We start from the raw sequence: 24,933 nt of genomic DNA, 5'->3' as shown, positions 1-24,933 counted from the left end.
ACCTTTCCTTTTCATTATATGTAATTCTATTTAGGATACTAAATTGTTTAGAAAATTGTTTTTTTTTTTTTAGTGCCTGCTGGAATGTTACATAATTTTTTTTTAGACATCATTCCCAGAATTCCTATCTTCATCCCAGTGCCAGTGAAGACAAAGTTAAAACAAAACTACAGCTTCTGCGATAGCTATCACAACAAACTGTATAAACTGATGAATCAATGACAAATGTAACTCAACAAATGATACTCAATCAAGGAGTTGATTTACTTTGGGAGGAAATGGACATATTAATGGATTCCTCTGCTTTGAACTACTTGCAAAACTTGCCTGGACTATGTATCACTTGTATGCATTGTGAACTATCTGTTGTTGCAGTGAATTGTGGTAGTGCCAGGGTTATCTTTGCTGATGATGTCATCGGTGGTACAATTTTTCCAAAAGGGGCCGTCAATTGGCTTGGTGTCATGGCAATTTGTATCCTCCCCTTTCTGCTTGTAGCAGGTTGTTTATGGTGTTTGTGTAAAAACCACTATCCACAAGTATGGCTAAATAATGCTGGGCCGGTAGTCAATGACGGGTAAGATCCAATTGCAGTGGTACCAACCTAAGACAGGAGGCTGACACCTTGAGGTCAGCTCATCTGATGACGGGTAAGAACCATATGTATTATTGGACAACTTAAGACAGGCACGGTCCCTAAGCCACATACTTGTTGTTTAATTAAACAAAAGGGGGGGAGATGTTGAGAGCCACGGCCAGGTCAAGATGGTGCCTGGCATTTTGCCAGAAGGGGCGGCTCCTGCTGCCTCGGGTGCCCGCTACTTTTGAGTTCTCGCAGAGTTCCCGTTGAGTTCTCACGGAGTTCCTGTGGAGTTCGCGTGGGTTTGGGAATAAAGTTCGTTCCTGCTTGAATCTACAAGTGGTTCGTGTCCTCCTGGTTATTTGTGCCCAGCCAGACTGAGGCAACAAATCCTCTGAAAGAGAAACTAGGAAAACTACCTAATTTAAATAGCCTCAAAAACAAAACAAAACAAACAAAAACACTTGGGAATCAACTTAATGAAAGAGGTGAAAGATGTCTACAATGAAAATTACAGAACGCTAAAAAAATTAAAATTTAAAATTAAAGAAGACCTTAGAAGATGGAAAGATCTCCCTTGTTCTTGGATAGGCAAAATTAATATTGTCCAAATGACCATACTACAAAAAGCACTATACAATTTAATGCAATTCTAATCAAAATCCCAATGACATTCCTCATAGAAACAGAAAAAGCAGTTAAATAGCTAAAGCAATCCTTAGCAAGAAGAGTGAAGTAGATGGCATCACTCTACCAGACATTAAACTATACTTCAGAGCAATAGAAACAAAAATAGCACTGTATTGGCACCAAAATAGACTTGTTGACCAATGGTACAGAGTAGAGGACACGGAGACAAACCCACACAAATACAGTTATCTCATATTAGACAAAGGTGCCAAAAACATGTATTGGAGAAAAGATAGTGTCTTCAACAAATGGTGCTGAGAAAACTGGAAATGTGCAACAAAATGAAATTAAGCCCCTATCTCTCACCATGCACAAAACTCAACTCAAAGTGGATCAAGTACCTAGGAATTAAACCCTGCACCTAACAGAGGAAAAAGTAGGCTGAAATCTTCATCATGTCAGATTAGGCCCCAACTTCCTTAACAAGACTCTGATACCGTAAGAAATAAAATCAAGAATCAATAAATGGGATGTTTTCAAACTAAAAAGCTTCTTCTCAGCAAAAGAAACAATCAGTGAGGTGAATAGATAGCCTACAGAATAGGAGCAAATTTTTACCATAAGCACATCAGATACAGCACTAATCTCTAGAATATATAAAGAATACAAAAATCTTAAACCAAAAAACAGACAACTGAATCAATAAATGGGCCAAGGAACTAAACAGATACTTCTCAGAAGATCATAAACAACCATCATATATATATATATATGAAAAAATGTTCAACATCTCTAGAAATTAGAGAAACGCAAATCAAAACTACTCTAAGATTTCATCTCACTCCAGTCAAAATGGCAGCTATTAAGAATATAAACAACAATAAGTGTTGGCGAGGATGTGGGAAGAAAGGCACATTCATACATTGTATGTGGGACTGCAAATTGATGCAGCCAATCTGGAAAGCAGTATGGAGATTCCTTGGAAAACTTGGAATGGAACCACCATTTTACTCATCTATCCACTCTTTGGTTTATACCCAAAGGACTTAAAAACAGCATGCTAACAGTGACACAGCCATATCAATGTTTATAGCAGCACAATTGATAATAGCTAAATTGTGGAACAAACCCAGATGCCCTTCAGTAGATGAATGGATAGAAAAACATTGGTATATATACACAATGGAACATTACTCAGCATTAAAAGAGAATAAAATCATGGCATTTGCAGGTGAATGGATGGAGCTGGAGAATATAATGCTAATCCCAAAAAAACAAATGCTGAATATTTTCTTTGATATGAGAATTCTGATCCATAATGGGGATGGGTGGGGAGCAGAGCATGGGAGAAATGGAGGAACTTTAAATAGGGCAAAGGGGAGAGAGGGTAAGGGAGGGGGCAGGAGGGGTAGGAAAGATGGTGGAATGAGATGAGATGGACATCATTACCCCAAATAACATGTATGAGGGCACAAATGGTGTGACTCTACTTTGTGTACAATGAGACATGAAAATTTGTGCTCTATATGGGTACTATGAATTAAAATGCATTGTGCTGTCATATATAACTAACTAGAGTAAATAAATAACTTTTAAAAAATAGTGTAATAATAAGATGCCTTTGCATGGGCATGTGCACACATGAACACATGCCTGTGATAACACATACATAGTTCCTCCATGTCTGTCCATCTATTCTTTTCTTTCTTTCTTTTTTGGCTTGGGGTGCTGTATTTTATTATTTTTAATTTTTTTTCTTTTTATTGGTGCATTTTAATTGTACATAACAGTGGAATTTGTTGGTACATATTGGCATATTCACTTATATAATTACACTTGTGAATTATACTAATATTAATATATATCACTATAGTATGCTGACTTTAATTCTTTAGGATAAATGCCAAGGAATGGTCCTTTGGTGGTTCCATTTCTTAGTCTTTTGAGGAACCTCCACTTTCATTTTCATAATGGTTGTACTAATTTACAATCCCACCAAGAGCATTAAAGTGTTCCTTTCCCCACATCCTTTCCAGCATTTATATAACAGTATAATTTGGCCCCAGAATTTCCCTTTTCCCTTTCCTCCTCCCTACCCCTAGTTCCCATCCTCTTCTCTACTGGTCTTTCTTATATTTCTATAAGACCCCCTACTTTTCCCCCCTTTTTTTTTTGTCTCTAGCTTCCACATATGGGAGAAAACATATGACCCTTACTTCTTGAGTTTGGTTTATTTCATTTAGCATGATGTTCTCTGATTCCATACATTTACCCACAAATGACATAATTTTATTATTCTTTATGACCAAATAAAACTTAATAGTATATATGCCACATTTTCTTTATCTATTCACCCATTGATAGATACCTAGCCTGGATCCATAATTCGGCTACTGTGAATTGTACTGATATATATTTAGGGATATATATTTCCCTATTGTATACTGGGTTTAATTCTTTAGGTTAAATGCCAAAGAATGGGTCCTATGGTGGTTCTATTTCTTAGTCTTTGAGGAACCTACACTTTCATTTTCATAGTGGTTGTACTAATTTACAAGCCCACCAACAGCGTAAAAGGATTCCTTTCCCCACATCCTCTCCAACATTTATTATTATTTGTATTCTTGATGGCTGCCAGTCTAACTAGAGTGAGATAAAATCTCAGTGTAGTTTTGATTTGAATTTCCCTAATTGCTAATGATGTTGAATATTTTTTTCATATATTTTTTGGCCCTTTGTACTTCTTTTGAGAAGAGTTTTATAGTTCACTTGTCCATTTATTGATTGCGTTATTTGTGGGGTTTTTTGGAGGGGGGTTGGTGATAAGTTTTTTAAATTCTTTATATATAACAAAAATATAAAGATTTCCTCCCATTCTGTAGGTACTCACTTCATGCTTTTAATAGTTTCCTTTGCTGTACAGAAGCTTTATAAGTCAATGCCATCCCACTTATTAATTATTGGTATCATTTCCTGAGCTTTAAGAGTTGTATTAAAGAAGTCATTGCCTCTCTCTATATGTTGGAGTATTGACCCTACAAATTTCTAGTCTAATTCCTAGGTCTTTGATCTATTTAAAGTTGAATTGTACGCAGAGTGAGACACAGGGATCTAGTTTCATTCTTCTACATGTGAATATCCAGTTTTCCTAACACCACTTGTAAAAAGGCTGTCATGGGCTGGGGTTGTGGCTCAGTGGTAGAGCGTTTGCCTCACATGTGTGAAGCCTTGGGTTTGATCCTCAGCACCACATAAAAATAAATAAAATAAAGGCATATATAATATACATATATTACACACACACACACACATATATATTAAAAAACATGACTAACATATTTTTTAAAAAGGCTGTCATTTTGCCAATGTATGTTTTGGTACCTTTGTCAAGGGTTAGATGATTTTATATTGTGAGTTTGTCTCTGTATCTTCTATTCTGTACCCTTCTTGGTCTATGTGTCTTTTTTTTTTTTTAATGCCAGTACCATGCAGGGTTGTTTTTTGTTTGTTTGTTTGTTTGTTTTAGTTGTCAATGGACTTTTATTTTATTTATCTATAAGTGGTGCTGAGAATTGAATCCAGTGCCTCACACATGCTGGGCAAGTGCTCTACCACTGAACCACAGTCCCAGTCCCTCATGCAGTTTTTATTTCTACAGCTCTATAGTATAATTTAAAGTCAGGTATTGTGAGGCTCCTGTCATTGCTTTTTTGGCTTAGAATTGCTTTGGCTTTTCTAGGTCTTTTATTCTTTTTTTTTTTTTTTAACCTTTTGGTTCCAGAGATAGAACTCAGGGGCACTCTACCACTGAGCCACATTCCCAGCCCTATTTTGTATTTTGTTTAGAGACAGGGTCTCAATGAATTGCTTAGCACTTTGCTGTTGCTGAAGCTGGCTTCGCTGAACTTGCGATCCTCCTGCGATCCTCTCATCCTGCTTCAGCCTCCCAAACTGCTGGGATTACAGGCAGGCACCAGTGTGCTGGCTGGCTCTTTTATTCTTTCAAATAGATTTTAAGGTTAGTTTTTTCTAGTTCTGTAAAGAACATCATTGGTATTTTCTTGGGGACTGCATTAAATCTGTAGATCATTTTTGGTACTATGGCCATTTTAGCAATATTACTTTTGTCTATCCATGAACATGGGAGGTCTTTCCATCTGTTAGTGTCTTCTTCAATTTCTTTCTTCAGTGTTCTATAATTTTCATTGTAGAGGTTTTTCAACTCATTGATTTGATTTATTCCTAAGTGGCTTTTTTTTAAGTTATTGTGAATAGAATTATTTTCCTGATTTCTTTTTCAACAAATTCATTATTAGTGTATGAAAAAGCTATTGATTTTTGTATTTTGATTTTGTATACTGTCCTACATGCCTCTTAAGTGAGGGGGAAAAAGAAAAGTGTCACTTTAAAACCTGATCCCAAAGACCCTGGATTCTGAACTGAAAACAAGGTAGTTAAGCCACTCCATTTCCTTTTTTGATAGAAAAGGGAGAATCATATATTTCTTCTTTTTTTGTCTTAGTTGTAAATTTTCTGAATCCAAATATTTTATATTAAGTGTTTAAGTTCAAAGTTAATAAATTATATAATATAATAAATTGAGGAAAGTTAACATTTCTTACTGGAAATTTCTTCAGTGCTAACAAGTGAAATTTAAAAAGAAAATCTATTGGTAAAAATTAAGCTTTTAAAAGTGAATTTTAATTTTTTAAATGTGAGTTATAGTTTACATCTTCAGTGAAAGTGCAAATCTACAAAATGTATTGACAATATGAACATAGTTTATTTTATTCCTTGAAAAGATTCTTTTTTTCTTCCCTAAAGTTACTAAAATACATTTGTGACTACATTTAAAAAAATAAACATGGGATTACAGCTGAAATGTAGCATAATTCATGTACCTGCTCTCTTATTAATTCTTCTGAATCACAGGTGAAATTATAAATTATGAACCTATGGAAGGCATTTTCCTTAATCATAGTGAATGGTTTTAAACATAATTCTTAATTATAATATTGACTTATTGCATTTTATTATTATTTTTAAAATGTCTTGATTGATTTGGGGACTATAGCTTAAGTGTGTATGCACGTATGCTTGTGTGTGTGTGCATATTTAAAGATCTTTTTATTTTTATTTTTTTAACTTCTGAATTTTGAACCCAGGGCCTCACTGTGCTAAGCAAGTGCTCTGCTATTGAGCTACTACAGCCCTAGCCCTATTTAAAAACTTCTTAAAGGGGAAAAAATAGAGTACAATACCAAACTGTCATTTATAAAAGAGAAAAATAGGCTGGGGATGGCAGAGTCACATGCTAATTCAGTTCCTGGTTTCAATCTCCAACACACACACACACACACACAAAAAAAAAAAAGATAAAAATGACACTATATACATATGTGTAAATAAAAACTTAAATTAAAGGGCTAGTTAGACCAAATCTCTTATAAAATTCTTTAGAAATAGTAAGGCAGCCTTTCCTGAGCTAAAAGAAAGGTCCTATTGGGCCTTTCTTTTCAGGTAACTTATATTGCCTGATGATAACAGCTTGGGAAGACTGGAGTAGATAGTAAGAGTATTGGCTCCAAAGATGTGCAACCCTGCATAAGACTTGTCACACAAGGACTTTGGACTTGGCTGTGGGAATTGCTTTGACCAAAGTACAGTAATATGATGACGGAGGGACAGGCTTGGTATATCCTTGTGCAGTGGAACTTGCCCTCTTGGAGTGCCACTGCCCTCCTCACTTGGAGAAGCCTGATGTGGCATCTTGGAGGTGGAGGGACCAAAGGGAGAGAGAAGCTCAGGGGTCCATCTAAGCCTGACAAGGCAGCCCATGTGGGGTGTCTAAGGAGACCAGCAGAAGAGCTATGTGGCAAAATTGTAGAATCATAAAGTATAAATTGTTATTTAAGTTTTGAGGTGGTTCCATACCAAGGCCTACACAAACCTAAGATATTTGCTAGGAAGAAGGAAAACTACATCATATTGGTCGCAAAAGCTCCACATTAGAGCTCACCATATACTTATAACAGTGATTCACTTTGTGCTTTGAATATAGCCCTTGCTGCTCTGCCACTGCAACTTATCGTTTAAATGATATGTTTCTTTCTCTTCCTCTCTCCCTTCTCCTCCCTAATCTCAGGGGAAATGAGATTACTTTTCTCCCCATTTTAAATAGATTTATCTGTCCTTAAGTACACACCCACCACAGGAATGAAGTAATCAATGAAGAATTTGGGGTAGTACCCAAAGATCTCAGAAATAACCAAACTCCCTAATTAACAAGTGAATTACAACTCCGACAGAGAACACAGGGTATACAACCTTTGAATCACCTCTTCAAAAGCCCCCTGTTCCTGCTGATGGGCAGAGTCACAGCCTTTGGGCCTGGAATCACCTGTGTTTCTCCTTTGCTAGAAAAGCAATAAGTCTTCATATTGGTTGGCATTAGGGACAAGGACAAAGCTTTTGGCAACAATATGGGATATTCAAGTTGATGGGAAAGTACTTTTAAGGATGGACCTGAAATTTGAAATTTGCCAGAAGGAAAGATGCTTTCACAATGTTGACAGAACCCAGAAATTAGTTTACAAGAAGTTCCCACAAGTTAAATTGTGACTTTTTTTTTTTTTTTGCTTCAAAAAGGAAATAAAGGATTATACTTAATTAAAACAAGTTAAGGTTGTAAAAAGCCAAGAGATTGCTACTCAAAAGAAAATAAGAACTTTGTTCCTTATCAAATACCTAGTATTTATGAAAGTAAATTTTATTCAGAGAAGAAAAACAATACTGTTGTCAGTTTAATTGTAGATCTCTTTCAGGAAGGGTTAAACATACAAAGGATGAGAGAAATTTAATGGCATAAGAAAGGCAAAACTCTCTTCCTATGAACTATAAATAGGCCCAGGAGACTTCCTGCTACCCCCTCACCGGACATTCATCCCACTAAATTGTTAACAAACATTAAGAAGTGGGGCAAGGAATTCCTTTCATAACCTTGAGAGGTCCTCCTACCTGACCCTGGGGCTTGAGACTAAAAATTTAAAATTTGAGACTAAGAATTTAAAATCCTGATACCAGGTAGATTGTTTTACCTTTCAAATAGACTTTGATTTGTGAAAGTATGTTTTTTGTTTAGTTAACTGGACAGTGGCTTAGCCTGCTGTTTTGAAGTTGTTTGTCTTTATTTAAAATGCTGGAGGGTCAAAGGCTCTAATAACAAATCTTCCCTTAATTTACACCTAGAAGGTCAGAAGGGTCACCCAATTCAAAATAATCCTATTCCTACTAAGCCTATTTGCTCTGACATTTCCCAGGAAATGAAATAAGAAAACACAGAGGGGATTCCCTCCTTTTTTCAAAGTCATATATGAACATGATTTAAAGGGTTATGGGGTTCCAACAAGGATTCCCATTCTCCAAAGCATCCATTTTCAATTTTTGACTGATTCTTTGGTATTTACTTCCACATATCTAAATAATGTATTTGTATTTCTGCTTCCTGATTTTTCAGTCATTATCTGTTGACTTCCCAATATGGAAGATGTGCACCTTGATCACAACATATACTTTCTCTTCTTTAAATCTTCCAATACAGTTATACTAAAATTTGCCCATTCTGCCACTCAGGAGGAAGTCATTGATGTAATAGATCAATATGATGCACTATAGGATATCCAGTAGGCAGGTCTCTTCAGGCTATTTAGGACTGAAGGTGGGAGTTTGGTTAACATTGCCCTGGGACCGGATTGTCAATGTGTCCTTCCGTTTGTTTCCTGGGAATTCCAACTGATTCTGATCCTTTCTTATGATTGGGATAGAAAAGAATGTATTCACCAAAATCAATGATGCTTTACCAAATATCTGAGGCTGTATTAATCTACTCTGCTAAATGCACCACATCTGGCCAGGCAGCTGCAATCAGGCCCACTAATAGGTTGAACTTGCAGTGATCTACGGTCATCCTTCAGGGTCCATCTATTTTTTGCAGGGCCAGATGGTGAGTTAAATGGGGCTATGATGGGAATCAGCAGCTGTTCCCTTTAATTCATAAGGGTGACACTAATTCCTGTCCTTCCCTCCTGAGATATCATTTGATTTTCTTGGTGTAATGGAGTGAGTGTTTGTGCTCCTCCTGAATTCATATGCAGAAGCCCTAGCACTGAGTGCGATGATATTTGGAGGTGGAGTCTCTGGGAGATAATCAGGTTTCTGTGATACCTTAGTCCATTTGGGCTGCTATAACAGAATATCATAGACTGGGTGGCTTCTGTTGTCTGTAACAGAAATTGGTTTCTAATGTTTCTTGAGGCTGGGAAGTTCAAGATCAAGGCATCATCAGATTCTATATCTGATGAGGGCCAGCTTCCTCTAAGATGGCTACCTTCTTGTTGCAAAGGCCTTCTCTGATGTTATCTTTTATAATGGCAACTAAAGCCATTCCTAATCACATACCAAGGATTCTACCCCCAAATATTATCACATTGGGGACTGGGGTTCAGTGAATTTGGGGTAATAAAAACAGTAGAGCAAGTGAGTTCATGAGGAATGGGAATTCCATTCCCATAATCCAATTTGTATTGTTATAAGAAGAGGAAGAGAGACCTGAGTTCTCTCTATACGCACATGCACTGAGAAAAGACCCTGTGAGAACACAGTGAAAAGGTGGCCGTCTGCAAGCTAGAAAGAGACCTCACCAGAAACGGAATCTGTGAATATCTTGATCTTGGATTCCTTGGCTTCCAGAACTAAAAAATAAGTGTCTGTTAATTAAGCCATCCAGTCTATGGTATTTTGTAATAGCAAAGTGAGCTAAGACATTGTACCATGTTTGGCTGGGGAGGGGAGGCAGTTTCATAGGCTTCTACTTGGCCTTCCCCATCATAATACCTTTGTATTCCATAGGCAAGGTTCTAATGGGTTTACATCAATTGTCAAATAGGTCAACCCCATTATACATTTGGAGAGTGGGAAAATGACCACTGAATGGGGCCCAGAACCAGGAGACTTACTGAACTAGACCTTACCATGACTCCATTTATTAACTGGTCCATGTATATTCCCATTTTAACAGCGGGCCATGATGATGCTTCAGGTCTTTGGATATTCATGTCAATTCAGACCCTGTGGCTCCCAGTTCTTACAAATGTCTGGATATGCCAATTTCCCCAGGGTAAAATTATCCAAGTAAATAACCAAAGATGCCTTTTGGAAAGGACGAGGAAAATCATTACTATTCACACTTATTGAGGTGGGGCAGGAAATCTTTCTCCTGGGGACCTCTTCAGCCTGTGGGTTCCAGGTCTACAAACTGACTCAGGTCTGGAAACTAAGGAATCATGACTTTATTGGGTGATAGATAGTCTTTAGACATCCTGGTCATATATTCTCAATTTTTTTCCTACTTGCACAATTATGATTTTGTTGGTTGCCTATTTTGCCCCTAAGAATACCATATTCTAGCAGCTACTTTGTAACTCCCTGTGGGTCAGAACCCCTTAATAGGTCATTATAATTGTGACCCCCTGGCTTCGGGTAATTAAGTACTACCTCTTGACTATCTGTTGTTTTGGGCTCCTATTATTCTCATTGTTATTAGCTAGTCTAGGTTGGCCAGGCCTGTTACCATCAGCCATGATTTAACTTATTAGCTGTGCTCATGTCCTTTGTATCAGTGCATTCCTTATGGCCTTGGTAAATGATGTGTCTCTGTTCCTTCCCTCAGAAAATAAAGTTATCATACCTTTCTGGGGGCACATAATATATCCATTCAAGCACACCAACTTCCTTGAACTTTCAATCTCCTCTTGTCCCATTTGCCTGCCATAGCACTTCTGTTATTTCAGTTTCATTCAGTGTGATTCATTGCTTTTTCCATGAGTCTAGGAGCCATTGTAGTAGTGAGCTCACACCAGTTCTTAGAGGTCCTTGCCAAGATGTTAAATCTTTTTTTGTTAAAAAAAAATATTGTTTTAGTTGTCAATGGATCTTCATTTTATTTATTTATATGTGGTGCTGAGAATTGAACCCAGTGCCTCACACATGCTAGGCAGGTTGCCTATTTTGCCCCTAAGGATACCATAAGCTGTACCACTGAGCCACAACCCCAGCACCCCACCTGCCCTCTACCATTAAGTCTTATATTTTATGAGAATGTTCCCAATACAACAGAATTTTCCCTGTCCAATTTTATGTTCTTGTTTTAGTGATCAAGCATCTTCTGAATCCAGGCATATATACACTCCTTGAGCTCCTGTTGTTACATGCTAGCTAGGTCTTGCATATTCTTTGGGGAATTTATCATCAAGACAGCATCTTCCCAACTAGATTGTGCTTTACCTCTAATTATAGGGACTACTGGGCAGAAGGCTAGGTGGGATGTGGAAGTGGCGTTGCTGGAGTAGGGTAGAACATGTTCTGCTTCCAAGTAGAAGCCTTTGCAATATCTCCCAGTATGACAAAATGATAGCTCCTAGTAGGTAGGGGTGAGGCACACTGCAGGCACCAGAGGAGCCTGGGGTTTCAAATATTTTAGGAGCACCACCCATATGGCCTCTCAATCTGTCAGGATGCTAAGTTTTCTCAACCATGACCCTGACTCATTGGCATAACAGACTACTATTTTAGCCTTGACCACTAAAATTCTGGTCTGGTGTTCAACTTTCTTCCCTGCAGTTGAGAGCTTCTTTGTGTACAAAAAGGAGATATTCTGGCTTTCACATCTGAGTTTCAGTTGCTTATTAGCAACCCTTAGGTGTTCATTACTGACCGTAGTTTAGTAATAGCTATCCAACTAATCATCCTTACAATCCCTACTTCTACCATATGTCTTAATTGCCTTGATACATTATGCCTGCTAGTATATTCTCTTTCACCTGCTACATTATCCTAATTGGACCATCACCTTGTGCCAGGGGCTGGCTATACTTCATCTACTACTGGGAAGTAGTCCAAAATTTGGGGATTCAGTTCCCAAATCCTTTTTATTGCCTGTTATTCCAACCAATCCTGGTATAAACTCTTGCAGGTAGGCTTCCTTGGAAGCAGACACCAGACAGAGCCTGGTGTACAAGATGTGAAAGGGAGAATAAACAGAATGAGGAAGATGAAATCAAATTCCAATAGAGCCAACAAAGTTTTGTCCAACCTGGCAAAAAGCTCTGGAGGGAATACTGCTCCCTAGGGGTGTCCAGTGGTGGGTCATAATGGCTAATCCTTTATAACCCAGCCCTGCTCTCTCATTCACAGCCAACTTTCCTAGAAAGGGGATAACTTTAGGAAAGGGTGCTGTCTGCAGCTGAAGTTGACCCTGATGAAGTTTATAACTGGAAGTATTCTATGTAGCTTGGAGAAAGTTCTTCCTTGAAGAGGGATTTGGGGCAGCACATCTTCATATAACCACAAGTGGCAAATTGATATCCAGTGCATTCTCTGTGTGAGGAACCAAAGATGTACTTACTCCATTTTTCACCTTCTGGGGAAATTTTCATCAGCAGAGGAATTGTTTTTTATTTATTTATTTTTTTAATCTGGTAAGGAAAAGCATAGCAGAGAATGCTATCTGTCCTCTAATATCCGTTCTATTCTTCTTTAATATTATAACTCATTTTTTTGTTGTTGTTCTTTTTTGTTACTGGGAATTGAACTCAAGGCCTCACTCATGCTAAGAAAAGCACTCAACCACTGAGCTGCGCCTCCAGCCCTTTTAAATTTTTGAGACAGGATCTCAGTAAGTTGCCCAGGCTGGCCTCAAACTTGTGATCTTCCTGCCTCAGCCTCCTAACTGAGATTATAAGTGAACACCTTTGTGCTTGGCTTGATCTTTACTTGGTATGTAGCCATGCAAAGTAAAATTTTCAACTGAACCTTGATTGATATTGTAAATTGTACAAGGAAGGGTAGTGGTTTCAAAGGGATCTCAAAGAAAGAGGAAACTACAACTGGTTATTCATCTGGATAGTCTGAAAATAGCAATAATTGCTGGTACTAGAAAACAAGGCACTGCCAGTCTATGATACACAATAGTAACTGAGAGATCTATAATTATATTTTCTATCTTTGTCTTTTTGAATTACCTGTTGGCTCAATTTGGATCCTGATCTTTTTGGATGTCTGTTTTATGTAAAATAAGCATCTTGCTCTTAATACATCTAAGTACAATGGCCACTTCCACTTCGGAGTTTACTCAGATCCAAACATTTTAGCAAAGACCAAGCACTCTCTAGCTTAGTTGCTGGGGTTAAAAATAGTCATCGAAAGTACAGTCTAACCACCACAGGTAGCCACTTTACAAATTCTGCCACTCCTCTGCTCAGAACCATCTACTGATTCATCTCCTTAGCCTGCTTATAGCCCTGCCTAGGACACTAATCGCCATCTCCCAAGATCTTCTCACCCAGGCTACACCCTAAGCTTCCCGGTCTCCCTATTTCCCAAAATACCAAGCACATCACGCTTCAAGGAACTTGTGGTTTCCTCAGATTTCCAAGTTTCACTTCTCTTTCATTCAACACTCTGCTGCATTTCAACTCAGAGGTCTTTCCTAGTTTTCACATCTAACGCACTATTATTTTTATCTTTCCCTTTTGTTATTTCATATCCTTTTAGTTAACGTCTGTCTTCTCCCTAAAGCTCTTTTACAGCAGGGAATGTATTTCATTCACGTAGTGTGCCTAGCACCTTGAAATTATGCCTGGCACAAATAGTAGGCGCCTAAAAAACACTTAGTGGATTTGGACTGAATCGATTAACCACAACCACTTGCGTTGTGAGGTTACCTCACCAAGGAAGCTTGCAAACAAAGGGAAGCAAAAACCTGATAAGGCATGCTTTTCAGCTTTTGAGTCTTTAGTACCAGCTCGCGGCAGAACCCTTGGAAGTTTCCGCAGCGGGATCTGGGACTAAAATACTGTCCAGTGCGGCAGCAAAGGAAAGGGCAAAAAGAAAACAAGACGCGAAGGGGCTTGAGGAAGGAGCTTCAGCTCTACAGTATTCGACTGAGAATCTGTTGTTATTCATGGCAGAGCCTGTCTTTATTGAAGGGCTCTCGGGCTGCCATTCCGAACAGAAAGGCCAGGCGCAGAGGAGCAAGCAACCGGTCAGCCATTTTCCGAAATCCATCTCCCTGGTAACCCCGCCCGAGTGCATAAGCAAGAAAGGGAGGCGGGGCCTGCCGTGAGGGCCTCACTCCGGAAGCCGCACCCGCGGTGGCGTCCCACCGTCCAGGCTTAACAAAACGCACAGCAAGATTTTAACAGTCAGCAGCGAAAGCGCGCACTCGAGCGCCAATGAGAGCGGAAGGAGAGGAACGGCTCTGGAGGAACACTATGTATGCCCAACAATGATTGGCTGGAGCCCTCCTTTCTTCTTTTTTGGTATTGGCCGGGCTTCCTTCTCCACCCATCCAATTGGCTTTTATCTAGGTACTTCTGATTGGCTTCTCCTGGCGGTGGTGGTGGTGGGGGGGACAAGGTTTTGGGATTGTTCATCATGGATTGGCGCATTTGAGCGCCGGGGGTGAGGAGGGGGGGGCTCCTTCTAGAGGAAAGGGCCCATCCCATCTTGTCTCTGTCCCGTCTCCCGACCCGTACGCTTTCCCATCCACTCGCGCGCACGAATGGTTAAAAGAAAAAAAAAAAAAAAAAAAAAACNGGCGGGCGCAGCTGGCGCCGCTCCGGGGATGTAGTGGGTGGTGCGCTAGGCAGGAGTGAGCGGCGGCGGCCCGCGTTCCCGCTCTGAGCTGATGGTCACTCCCCCGCGGGAGGGCGATCCGATCAGGTTTTCCTTGGGTCGGGGACCCGGCGTCTCAGGCAAGAACTCACCTGTGGTACCCACACTCATCTCGGCTGGACTCAGCGGCGTCACCGCCGCGGACCTCGCTTAGGGCCATGGCCGGGTAAGAGGGCCTGGGGCAGAGGGGCGCGGAGGCAAGTTCGCGGGCGCCGGAGAGGTGCTGCCGGGAAGACGCGGGGCCGTTTTGGTTTTGTGCTTTGGCCCAGCTGCGGGGCGAGCCTTCTTTGCCCCGGGGGGCGCCCCCTTTTGCAGCCGCAGGGGACTCGGGGAGGCAGGTGCGGGCTGGGAGTATATAGGCCAACTCCGCGGGCAGTGAGGCCAGGAGCGGCGGGGCGGGCTGGAGAGCCCCCGGCCAGTCTCCCACTGTGCCGGTGAGGTGTCTGGGGGACACGAAGACTGCCTGGGCTCTGCAGGCTTTGAAGTTTCCTTTCTGTTCTGTAGAGAGGTGCAGGTTAGGGAGGAGAAATGTTTGCATTCATGTTGTCTTGTGTCGGTAATTGCGAAATTTTACCGCGCATTTTCTTAACTTACAGTTTTCTCAGAAGTCTGTAGAACGCCACGTGTCTTAAAGCTTTGGCAAAGATGTTCTTAGTTACTTTACGTTTTTTTTCTTGAAAAATAGGAGTCGTGTCATTATTCAAAACTAATAGGACTGAGATTCACGCTGTCATTGGGTCAAGAATGTTTAATGTTGGATTCCTTGTTTTCTGTGAAGTTTGTGTTACAGGAGAAACGTTTCTTGAGTAACAGACCTCCACTTATAAGGAAATGAGAGTATAAAATATGGCATGTAGTAAAATGCTGTATAATTGGTAATGTTAAATGTTTGATCATTGCTTTGGGGGTCCAGGAGGATTTGAATTGAGATTACTATCCGCTGTTTCAGTTGTTGGATCATTTTTTCTTCTCTAAGTCTGGTTTCTCTTGTCACTTAGGGAATTCACTTTCTGTCATTTATTGGAATTGTCGGGGAAAAACCTTTTACGAGGAGAATACTTAGAGTACTAAAATTTTTAGTGCAGACTGGCTTTTCATTCATCAGAAACATAAAATGGTCAGGAGAGTAAATAGAATTGGAGACAGGATGGGGAAATTGGCCAACTTTCCAGTTCTTCCTCAGTTGGGTCTCAAAATTGGTTTCACTGCCAAGTTGAGTAAGTTTCTAGATTAGAGTCAATTGAGTGAAATGTTTAAGGATGGAATTTGAGTGAATTTTGCATAGTTAATTTTACTATTGTTTCTACATTTGAAATTGGTTGCTGAGGTTTTGGGGTCTTAAGTAATTGTAATATTCTATAGTCAAGTAATTTCCCCTAGATGTCCTAATGGAAAATATGACTGATGTATAAAATAGCTGCCACAAATATTGCCATATTTTTTCATCATAAAGTTTTACTTTAAAATGGTAGAAAGCTTGCAAAAAGCAAATTACCATCTTCTTGCCTACTCAAAGCAGTTTTTAAAACAGTTTTTTAGAAGTTTGGAAAACAAATAGGATATTGTGGTTTTTAGGTATAATTGAACACCATATGCCTTTCTTTATGAGTTTTGAGACTTTATTTTACATAGGGAGGACTCTGTCTGCTACTGTGATTTTTCCTGTCCTCCTCGCTTCTTACTTCAGTTAGAGATGGCAGTTGCTAAGTCAACATTTGAATTAATAAGTTATGATGAAAATTCGAGTTTTTACTCCTTAATACTACTACTTTACTGTAGGTCTAATAAATGGAAAATTTTGTAGTTTGGCCCTCAATCTATGGCAGGCTAATAAAGGTTTAGCATCACATTTTTTAAAAACAAAGTTAAGGACAATGTGGCATACTCCTTCATTTAAGCAATAAATATTGCATTCGGTTATCAAATAATTTCCTAATTATTTGAAAGTTCTAATTTGTTACCATTTCCTTGGTAAATATGTTGTCACAATTGATGATTCGGTTGCCTACACTAATAATGGAGAACTAATGAAACCTTTTCTTTGTGATTAACAGATATAATTGGTGATTACAACTGCCCTCTATAAATTAATTCTTGTCAACTCCTTGGGATTTGAAAAGAAAATGCCTGGTGTCATACCCAGTGAAAGTAATGGGCTTTCAAGAGGTAGTCCATCCAAGAAAAACAGACTTTCTTTGAAATTTTTTCAGAAAAAGGAAACTAAGAGAGCCTTAGATTTCACAGATTCTCAAGAAAATGAAGAAAAAGCTTCTGAATATAGAGGATCAGAAATGTATGTGCCTTATAAATATTATTTCTGTATTTTTAAAATTCTGAATCAGTGTAGAAAGAAGCATTGAGCTTGGGTTAATACCTCCAGAGTGATCTGATAGTAATAGTAGCTTTGCTCTGTTCCTACTACATGCTGCTAGACTTTGTCGGAACAGAGCAAAGCTGGTGGTTCCCCACAGGGATCACACCACAGTACAAATTTATTAACATTGTCTTGAGCCATTTAGGATAATTTGGAGAAATGTTAATTGACTAAATTCTCTATTTTAGAGTTTACACTTGATTATTTTTTGTTGTAAGGATTAAAAAGGGTGTTTTTGTTTTTGTGGTGTTCAAAAGACAACAGTTGTCTGTTATTTAAACTCTAGTCATGTAGGTGTGCAGTCATAACTAATCATACCTGCTGGAGGCATACAGCTGTAATTGATATTTAAAATGTACTTAAAAATAAATGTTTTTATGGAAATTCTTTAGTGACTGGCAAGAAATCAGAACAAAATGGAATACTTTATTCCATATTGCTCTATTCTAGCTCCTTATTCAAATATAGGCAATGTGCTGGGTGACTAAAGTCGATTTGGTCCCATGTACAATTTCCTAGTATCTAGCAGTTATCCATTGAGTTTGTGAACCTTTTGCTTATCAGCATTCATACTTATGAATACGTTGAGGTGCTCTTATAATAATTTGGCTGTAAGGTTCACAAAAATACTAGGGAACCCACTGTTAAAGTGATGTGAAAGCATGATAGACTTATTAATTAATTAATACTGGGATTGAACCCAGGGGCCCTCTACAATGCTACAGCCCTATCATTTTTTACTTTTTTGAGATGGGGGTCTCCCTAAATTACTCAAGCTGGCCATAAACTTGCAATCCTTCTGCCTCAGCTTCCCAACTCCCTGGGTATTGCAGGAGTGTGCCATGATGCCTGGTACGAACAATTTATTTTTAAGTGAGGGATAAATTCTCTTCATAGACTTTTCTACTTAATCTTTATTAATAGAACTTTAATGCAGCCTCCTAAATACTTTTTAGTCAGTTTATCCCAAGTTCATATTCAGAATTAAACTACTTAATTGAAACATTACACTAAGTTAAAAAAAAAAAAAATCACAGTACCAGTTCCGCAGTTTTTTTACTCTGAAAAATGGGACAAACATCCGCCTAGGGGAATTATTTTGTAGTTTGTTGAGTGTAATAATGATTATTCTGGGTATATGGCAAATTTTGAGTGTAGATTTCTTAAGGTGTCATCTCACTAAAATCATTCAGATTATAACTCTTGAGAACAGGAAAATCTAGGGAAGCAATATTTCCATTTTGTTTCTTTAAGATGCTGCTTCATTATGCCTTTCCTCCCCTCTATACTTAATAGTGATCAAGTTGTTCCTGCAGCACAGTCCTCACCTATAAACTGTGAGAAGAGAGAAAATTTGTTACCATTTGTGGGACTGAATAATCTTGGCAATACTTGTTATCTTAATAGTATACTTCAGGTAACTATAATTTTGTTATATACTAAATATTAATAGGCAAAAATTATGTAACAATGTTTCTAAGGATTCCAAGTTATTGGAAGACTGTAATTGTGCAGTCCTTGTCTTTATTGGAAGTAAACCATAATAATGGGCTAAAATAATAATGACTCCTAAATTGCAGATTATTAAACTTCTTTTGGGGTGAGAGGAAAATGATATATTAAGTAAAGGTGCAACAGAAAAATTGAGTAGACTTTGATTAAGTGGAAGTAGCCAAACCTTTAATTTCTCTGCCTGATTCCTGGTATTGTGATATCTTACACCTTGAAACAGTATTGTTTTATGTCTTTGTAATGTTACATGTTAGTACTATCTGCTAAAGGCTTAGTGCTTAATTCCAAAGAGGCTGCTATTGATGAAACAGAGAACAAGTTTTTAAAAATATATATTTATATTTTTGTAGTTGTAGATGGAAAGAATGTCTTTATTTTATTTATTTTTATGCGGTGCTAAGATCAAACCCAGAGCTTCAAAGAAAAGTTTTAACAAAAAGTTTAATCTTAGAATTTTAGGTAATACTTATTAAAAGTGCCCTACAAAAAGCATGGTAATACTTTAATGATTTTAGGAATATTGTTGTTTGTTTATAACACTTGGACAATTTCACTTTTTATAGGTATTATATTTTTGTCCTGGTTTTAAATCTGGAGTGAAGCACTTATTTAATATTATTTCAAGGAAGAAGGAAGCTCTAAAGGATGAAGCCAATCAAAAAGATAAGGTAAGGAAAAAAAACCCAGCAAAAGTAATATAAAAAGAAAAATGTAAATTCACTTGTTTACAAGTAGAAAGGTAAAGATTTTTTAAGAGGATTGGAGAGGAGGGTGACAGATTCTCAATAACTAAATGAAAATTGGAAATCTCAGTATTGTTCTGTATTCTGTAGGAAAGGCTGTGTTTATCATTCGAGTGAGGTGAATTACCAGATTATCTCCCTGTACAGAGTATTATCTCCATTCCCTCATTTATTGTTTTATCAAACCTGTCATTTGTATACCACCATCACAGATTTGTCATACTCATGCCATTTATTGTTTATCCATTATGTTTTTGAAATTTTAGTTGTTTTTTGCTTTTTTTTGGCTGGGGGGGAGGGGGTGGTGGTGCCAGGAATCAAACCCATGGCTTTGTACATGTTAAGCACTCTACTACTGAGTACATGCCCCCCATCCTCAACTTTTAATATTTAAGTAAATGTTTAAATAAGTCTTTGGCTAATGTAAAATTATTATCCATATAGAAAGTAGCTAAAAATAACATCTTGAAATTACAAAAAAAAAAATTATTTTTTATACCCAGTAAAATTAGTGCTATAATGTAATTAAGTTTAGAAAAGCTTGTGTATTTAGTGAGACTAGTCAAAGAAGGAAGGTACTTAATTTGTTCATAAATGAAAATATTGGTTTGTGTGGTTTTTCCTTGACAGGGAAATTGCAAAGAAGATTCTTTGGCAAGTTATGAACTTATATGCAGTTTACAGTCCTTAATCATTTCAGTAGAACAGCTTCAGGCTAGTTTTCTCTTAAATCCAGAGAAATATACTGATGAACTTGCTACCCAGCCAAGGCGACTGCTTAACACACTCAGGTAGGTATAGCTTATAATTTTACAATTATAATTTAGCTCCTTGTTTCTTTTGGGGAGAATGGTACATGAGCAGTATAGGAATAAAGGGCAAGGAAAATTGAAACTCCAGATCCATGGTACTTGAAAATCCCAGAAACTCTCATAATTTGGGGGGATAAATTTGGTACTAAATTTATTAGATTTGAATTTGTATGAGGCTGTTTATTGTCTGTTCGTGTTTATCACTCATATGAACATTCAAAATTGTTTCTGTGGAAATAGCAATGGTTTCTTAATTGTAGGGTATTGCCCCATATCATGTTGATTATATATATTTTGCTTATGTGCCATGTTGTCTTTTGAATTCCCAAACACATGTGATCCTAAGGATTTCAGACTAGGAATTATAGGTCTATATTAAAAATGTGTTATATGTAAAAATTGTAAGTTCCAAATATTTTATGTGCCTAAAAAAGAACTATTGGTTAACTGGATTAGATTACTTCCCAGTGTTGTGTTAAAACGTGAAACTATATATAAAACTATTATTTTAACAAATTTTTTAATATTGTAGGTCTTTAAAAATTCATTGACTCATTCATTGATACAGGAACATCACATTGTTTTGCCTTTGTTAAGAAACATTGTAGAAGGGTAGCAAGAGCAGATTTGAATCCCGATTTTTCATCTTAACTGTGTGACTTGGGCAAATTACTTAACCTCTCCACACAGTTTCCATATCATTAGTGGTGGTAATAGGACCTACCTCTAGGAGATATTGTGAGGACTATATATACACATAATATCAAAAGCATTTACAATAAAACTTGGTTTGTGATAGGTTTCATATTAGCTGAATAAGTATCTTTTAGATTTTCCAAATGAAGTAATTTATGGAAATATTTGTTTTTATATATTACATCTTCACAACTAGAGTAGATGAAATGGACATTTTTATTTATAGGGAACTCAACCCTATGTATGAAGGATATCTACAGCATGATGCACAGGAAGTACTACAGTGTATTTTGGGAAACATTCAAGAAACATGCCAACTTCTAAAAAAAGAAGAAGTAAAAAATGTGGCAGAATTATCTACTAAGGTAGAAGAAAAACCTCATCAAAAAGAGGAAATGAGTGGAATTAGCAGCATGGAGACTGATGGTATGAGGAATTCTGAAGACCATAAAGAAAAACTCCCAAAAGGGAATGGAAAAAGAAAGAGTGACACAGAATTTGGTAACACAAAGAAAAAAGTTAAAGTATCGAAGGAACACCAGTCATTGGAAGAGAATCAGAGACAAACGAGGTCAAAAAGAAAAGCTACTGGTGATACATTAGAGATTCCTCCTAAAATGATCCCCAAGTGTGTTTCTGAAAATGAGAGTACAAGACTCTCACAAAGGAAATCAAGAGTTAAAATAAATTGGTTGAAGTCTGCAACTAAGCAACCCAGCATTCTTTCAAAATTCTGTAGTCTGGGAAAAATAACAACAAACCAAGGATCCAAAGGACAGTCTAAAGAAAATGAATATGATCTTGAGGAGGACTTGGGGAAGTGTGAAATTGATAATACAACTAATGGTTGTGGACTTGAATCTCCAGGAAATAATGTTAAACCTGTAAATGTTAATGAAGTTAAGTCCATAAACAAAGGTCAGTATAATTCTTAGACTTTGATAGGTAGGAGTCTTAATAGCTGCAGAAATAGAAATCTTCTCTAGATAAACATACAATATATAATACATGTGGCTAGAATTTTTGTTTAGTTTGAGAAAGTAATTAACACGGTATTAACTGGTATTTTAAGCACTGTGCTTAGATTAAGTGTGTTGTGTGTATAATATATATGTAATGTCATTAATTATTAGGGTAAATGTTAATTTATGGTTTATGAACTAGGAAAGTCCAATACATTTTAATGGAGACTATATTTTTCTTTTATCTACGAAGATGTAAAGTCATAAGGGAAATAATGAGTAGGTATGCCATTCTTGAACTAGGTTTTCACTTAGTTTTGTCCATATGTACATATCTCAGGGAAAATGCATAGTGTTGATGTGGTTGATGGCACCAAAGTGCCATACATATTCTGGGCTCATTCTATAAGGAGGTGTCTCTGGAAAACAAGTTGAGAAAATAATTGACTTTAAAGATAATAGAAATTCATAATTAAAACAAGCTTTATAGGGACTTTACACTTTATCAACAAGGTATCTCAATGCTAATAAACACATGAAAAATGGGGCTTTTATTCATGATATAATTTATTTCAGTGAAAAATTGGTTATTTGGACTATATTGAAAAACTAATTTGTATAGACGTATATTTTCATTTTTTTATTTCAGGTGCAGAGCAAATTGGTTTTGAGCTAGTGGAGAAATTATTTCAAGGTCAGCTCGTATTAAGGACTCGTTGTTTGGAATGTGAAAGTTTAACAGAAAGAAGAGAAGATTTTCAGGACATCAGCGTGCCAGTACAAGAAGATGAACTTTCCAAAGTAGAGGAGAATTCTGAAAGTAAGGAAAATTAGAGTCTCATTGGACTATGGAATAATATAGTTTTCTTTAACAATACAGTTTTAGTGTCCTTGGTCTACTGTATAGCTTTTCTTTTCTTTTTGGCACTGGAGATTGAACTTGGGAGAGCTTTACCAGTGAATCACATTCCCAGCCCATTTTATTTTTTGACACAGGGTCTTGCCAAACTGCTAATTTGCTGAGGCTGGTCTTGAATATGCCATCCTCCTGTTTTAGCTTCCCAAGTTGCTGGGATTGTAGGCATGCACCATTGTGCCTAGCTAGCCTTTCTACTTACTTAGTTTCACTTGTTAATATCATTTGAAGAATTGCATCATCTTTATTTTGGTATAAAGTATGTTAGAATGGAAAAATGAAGTGCTTATTTAATAAAAGTTAATTTTGGGGATCTTGATCTTTCAAAGCTACCTATAAATTTTTTTAATTTTTAGTTACAGATGGAACAACACCTTTATTTTGTTTATTTAGTTTTATATGGTGCTGGGGATTGAACCCAGGGTCTCACACATGCTAGGCAATCGCTCTACTGTGAGCTACAACCCCATCCCCCTTGCCTGGTAATTTTTAACACCATTTAAAACCACTATGTGTCTAGTGCAAACCATAAAATGGAGATGTCATGCAAAATAATGAGACCGTTTTACTGAAAATTGGCTATTAAACTCATCTCTTAACAGTGAGATAGACTAGTTTTTGCTGTGCGTATCACATAAGTATTTTTGGCTGACCAATTATAATATTATACTATTTAAAAGATATTTATACAGAGCTGGGATTGTAGCTCCATGGTAGAGTACTTGTTTGGCACATCTGAAGATATGTGTGCTATTAAGGATGATTTTCTGAAAGTAAAAGAAATCTCTTTAGTTATTTGGAAATGGGGTAGTCAGTTGAAACTGAATGCTAATTTTGCATGTGGAAATTTAGTTTAATTTTTGAATATCGTATTTGTAAATGAAAGGATTCTTTTTTTTTTCCCTAATAGTTTCTCCAGAGCCAAAAACAGAAATGAAGACCTTGAGATGGGCAATTTCACAGTTTGCTTCAGTGGAGAGGATTGTAGGAGAAGATAAATATTTCTGTGAAAATTGCCATCATTACACTGAAGCCGAAAGAAGTCTTTTGTTTGACAAAATGCCTGAAGTCATAACTATTCATCTGAAGTGTTTTGCTGCTAGTGGCTTGGAGTGAGTATTGTAAATAAAAGCTACAGATGAAGAAAAGCTGCTATAGAGGAGAAAGGAATTAACTTGTAAAAGTTCTCTTTAGCTGGGTGTGGTGGTGCAGACCTGTAATCCCAGCGGCTCAGGAGGCTAGGAAAGGCAGATAGTGAGTTCAAAGCCAGCCTCAGCAAAAGCGAGGTGCTAAGCAACTCAGTGAGACCCTGTCTTTAAAGAAAATAAAAAATAGGAGTGAAGATGTGGTCAGTGGTCAAGTGCTCCTGAGTTCAATTCCTGGTACCGCCCCACCCCTAAAAATGTTCTCTTTAAACAGTTTCCTTGTAAAACGCATCGGTTTAAACCCTTTTGGTATGAACACATGTTCTGTTTAGTATGATTTCTATATATATCTTTTTCATATTCATTGTGTAGATGCTAGTTGCAGAATTCAATTTTAGTAGAATCTGATTAAAGCAGAGAAGAAATCTGAATACATTGAGATTTTTTTGAAGGGTAGAAAGGCAAAATTCTGTTTTAAAAGGTAAGCTAAAAAATCAAACTAATCTTTGAAAAAGATGAGAAATTTTCTTCAGTTGAATTTAAATGTATAAAAGCTGTTGAAGATAACTATAAAAACACTAATTGCATTTTGGATAGTCTTTTTTCTGACATATGTCATTGCTGATTTCATTCCTTTCCACATTAATGAGTTATTTGAAAATGACATGAGCTTCCCAATAGCTTGCTCGCTTGCATGTTTCTGCTCTCGCATGCACGCTACACACAGACATACACATTATTATAAGATGGCATATAGTTGTCTTTTTTTTTTTTTTTTTTGGGATTTAAGTGGCATTTTTTAAAATTGACAGATGTGGTGAAGACAGTTATC

General features: G+C 37.3%; 1 protein-coding gene across 1 annotated transcript in view; it reads left to right on the top strand.

Moving 5' to 3' along the window:
* The first annotated feature begins 14,851 nt into the window (after nucleotides 1-14,851).
* The window catches only part of Usp1 (ubiquitin specific peptidase 1), a 12,126-nt gene continuing 2,044 nt past the window's right edge, over nucleotides 14,852-24,933 (top strand). Inside the window, exons 1-8 of the mRNA XM_015484921.2 lie at nucleotides 14,852-15,107; nucleotides 16,996-17,234; nucleotides 18,612-18,732; nucleotides 19,391-19,495; nucleotides 20,201-20,361; nucleotides 21,305-21,996; nucleotides 22,690-22,860; nucleotides 23,867-24,068. Of these exons, the coding sequence (XP_015340407.1) occupies nucleotides 17,065-17,234; nucleotides 18,612-18,732; nucleotides 19,391-19,495; nucleotides 20,201-20,361; nucleotides 21,305-21,996; nucleotides 22,690-22,860; nucleotides 23,867-24,068 (1,622 nt within the window). The 5' untranslated portion in view covers nucleotides 14,852-15,107; nucleotides 16,996-17,064. The remainder of the gene's footprint in view (nucleotides 15,108-16,995; nucleotides 17,235-18,611; nucleotides 18,733-19,390; nucleotides 19,496-20,200; nucleotides 20,362-21,304; nucleotides 21,997-22,689; nucleotides 22,861-23,866; nucleotides 24,069-24,933) is intronic.

Source organism: Marmota marmota, unplaced genomic scaffold, assembly GCF_001458135.2.
Source record: "Marmota marmota marmota unplaced genomic scaffold, marMar, whole genome shotgun sequence".
NCBI classification, from domain to species: Eukaryota; Metazoa; Chordata; class Mammalia; order Rodentia; family Sciuridae; genus Marmota; species Marmota marmota.
This window is presented reverse-complemented; position numbering and strand designations above follow the sequence as displayed.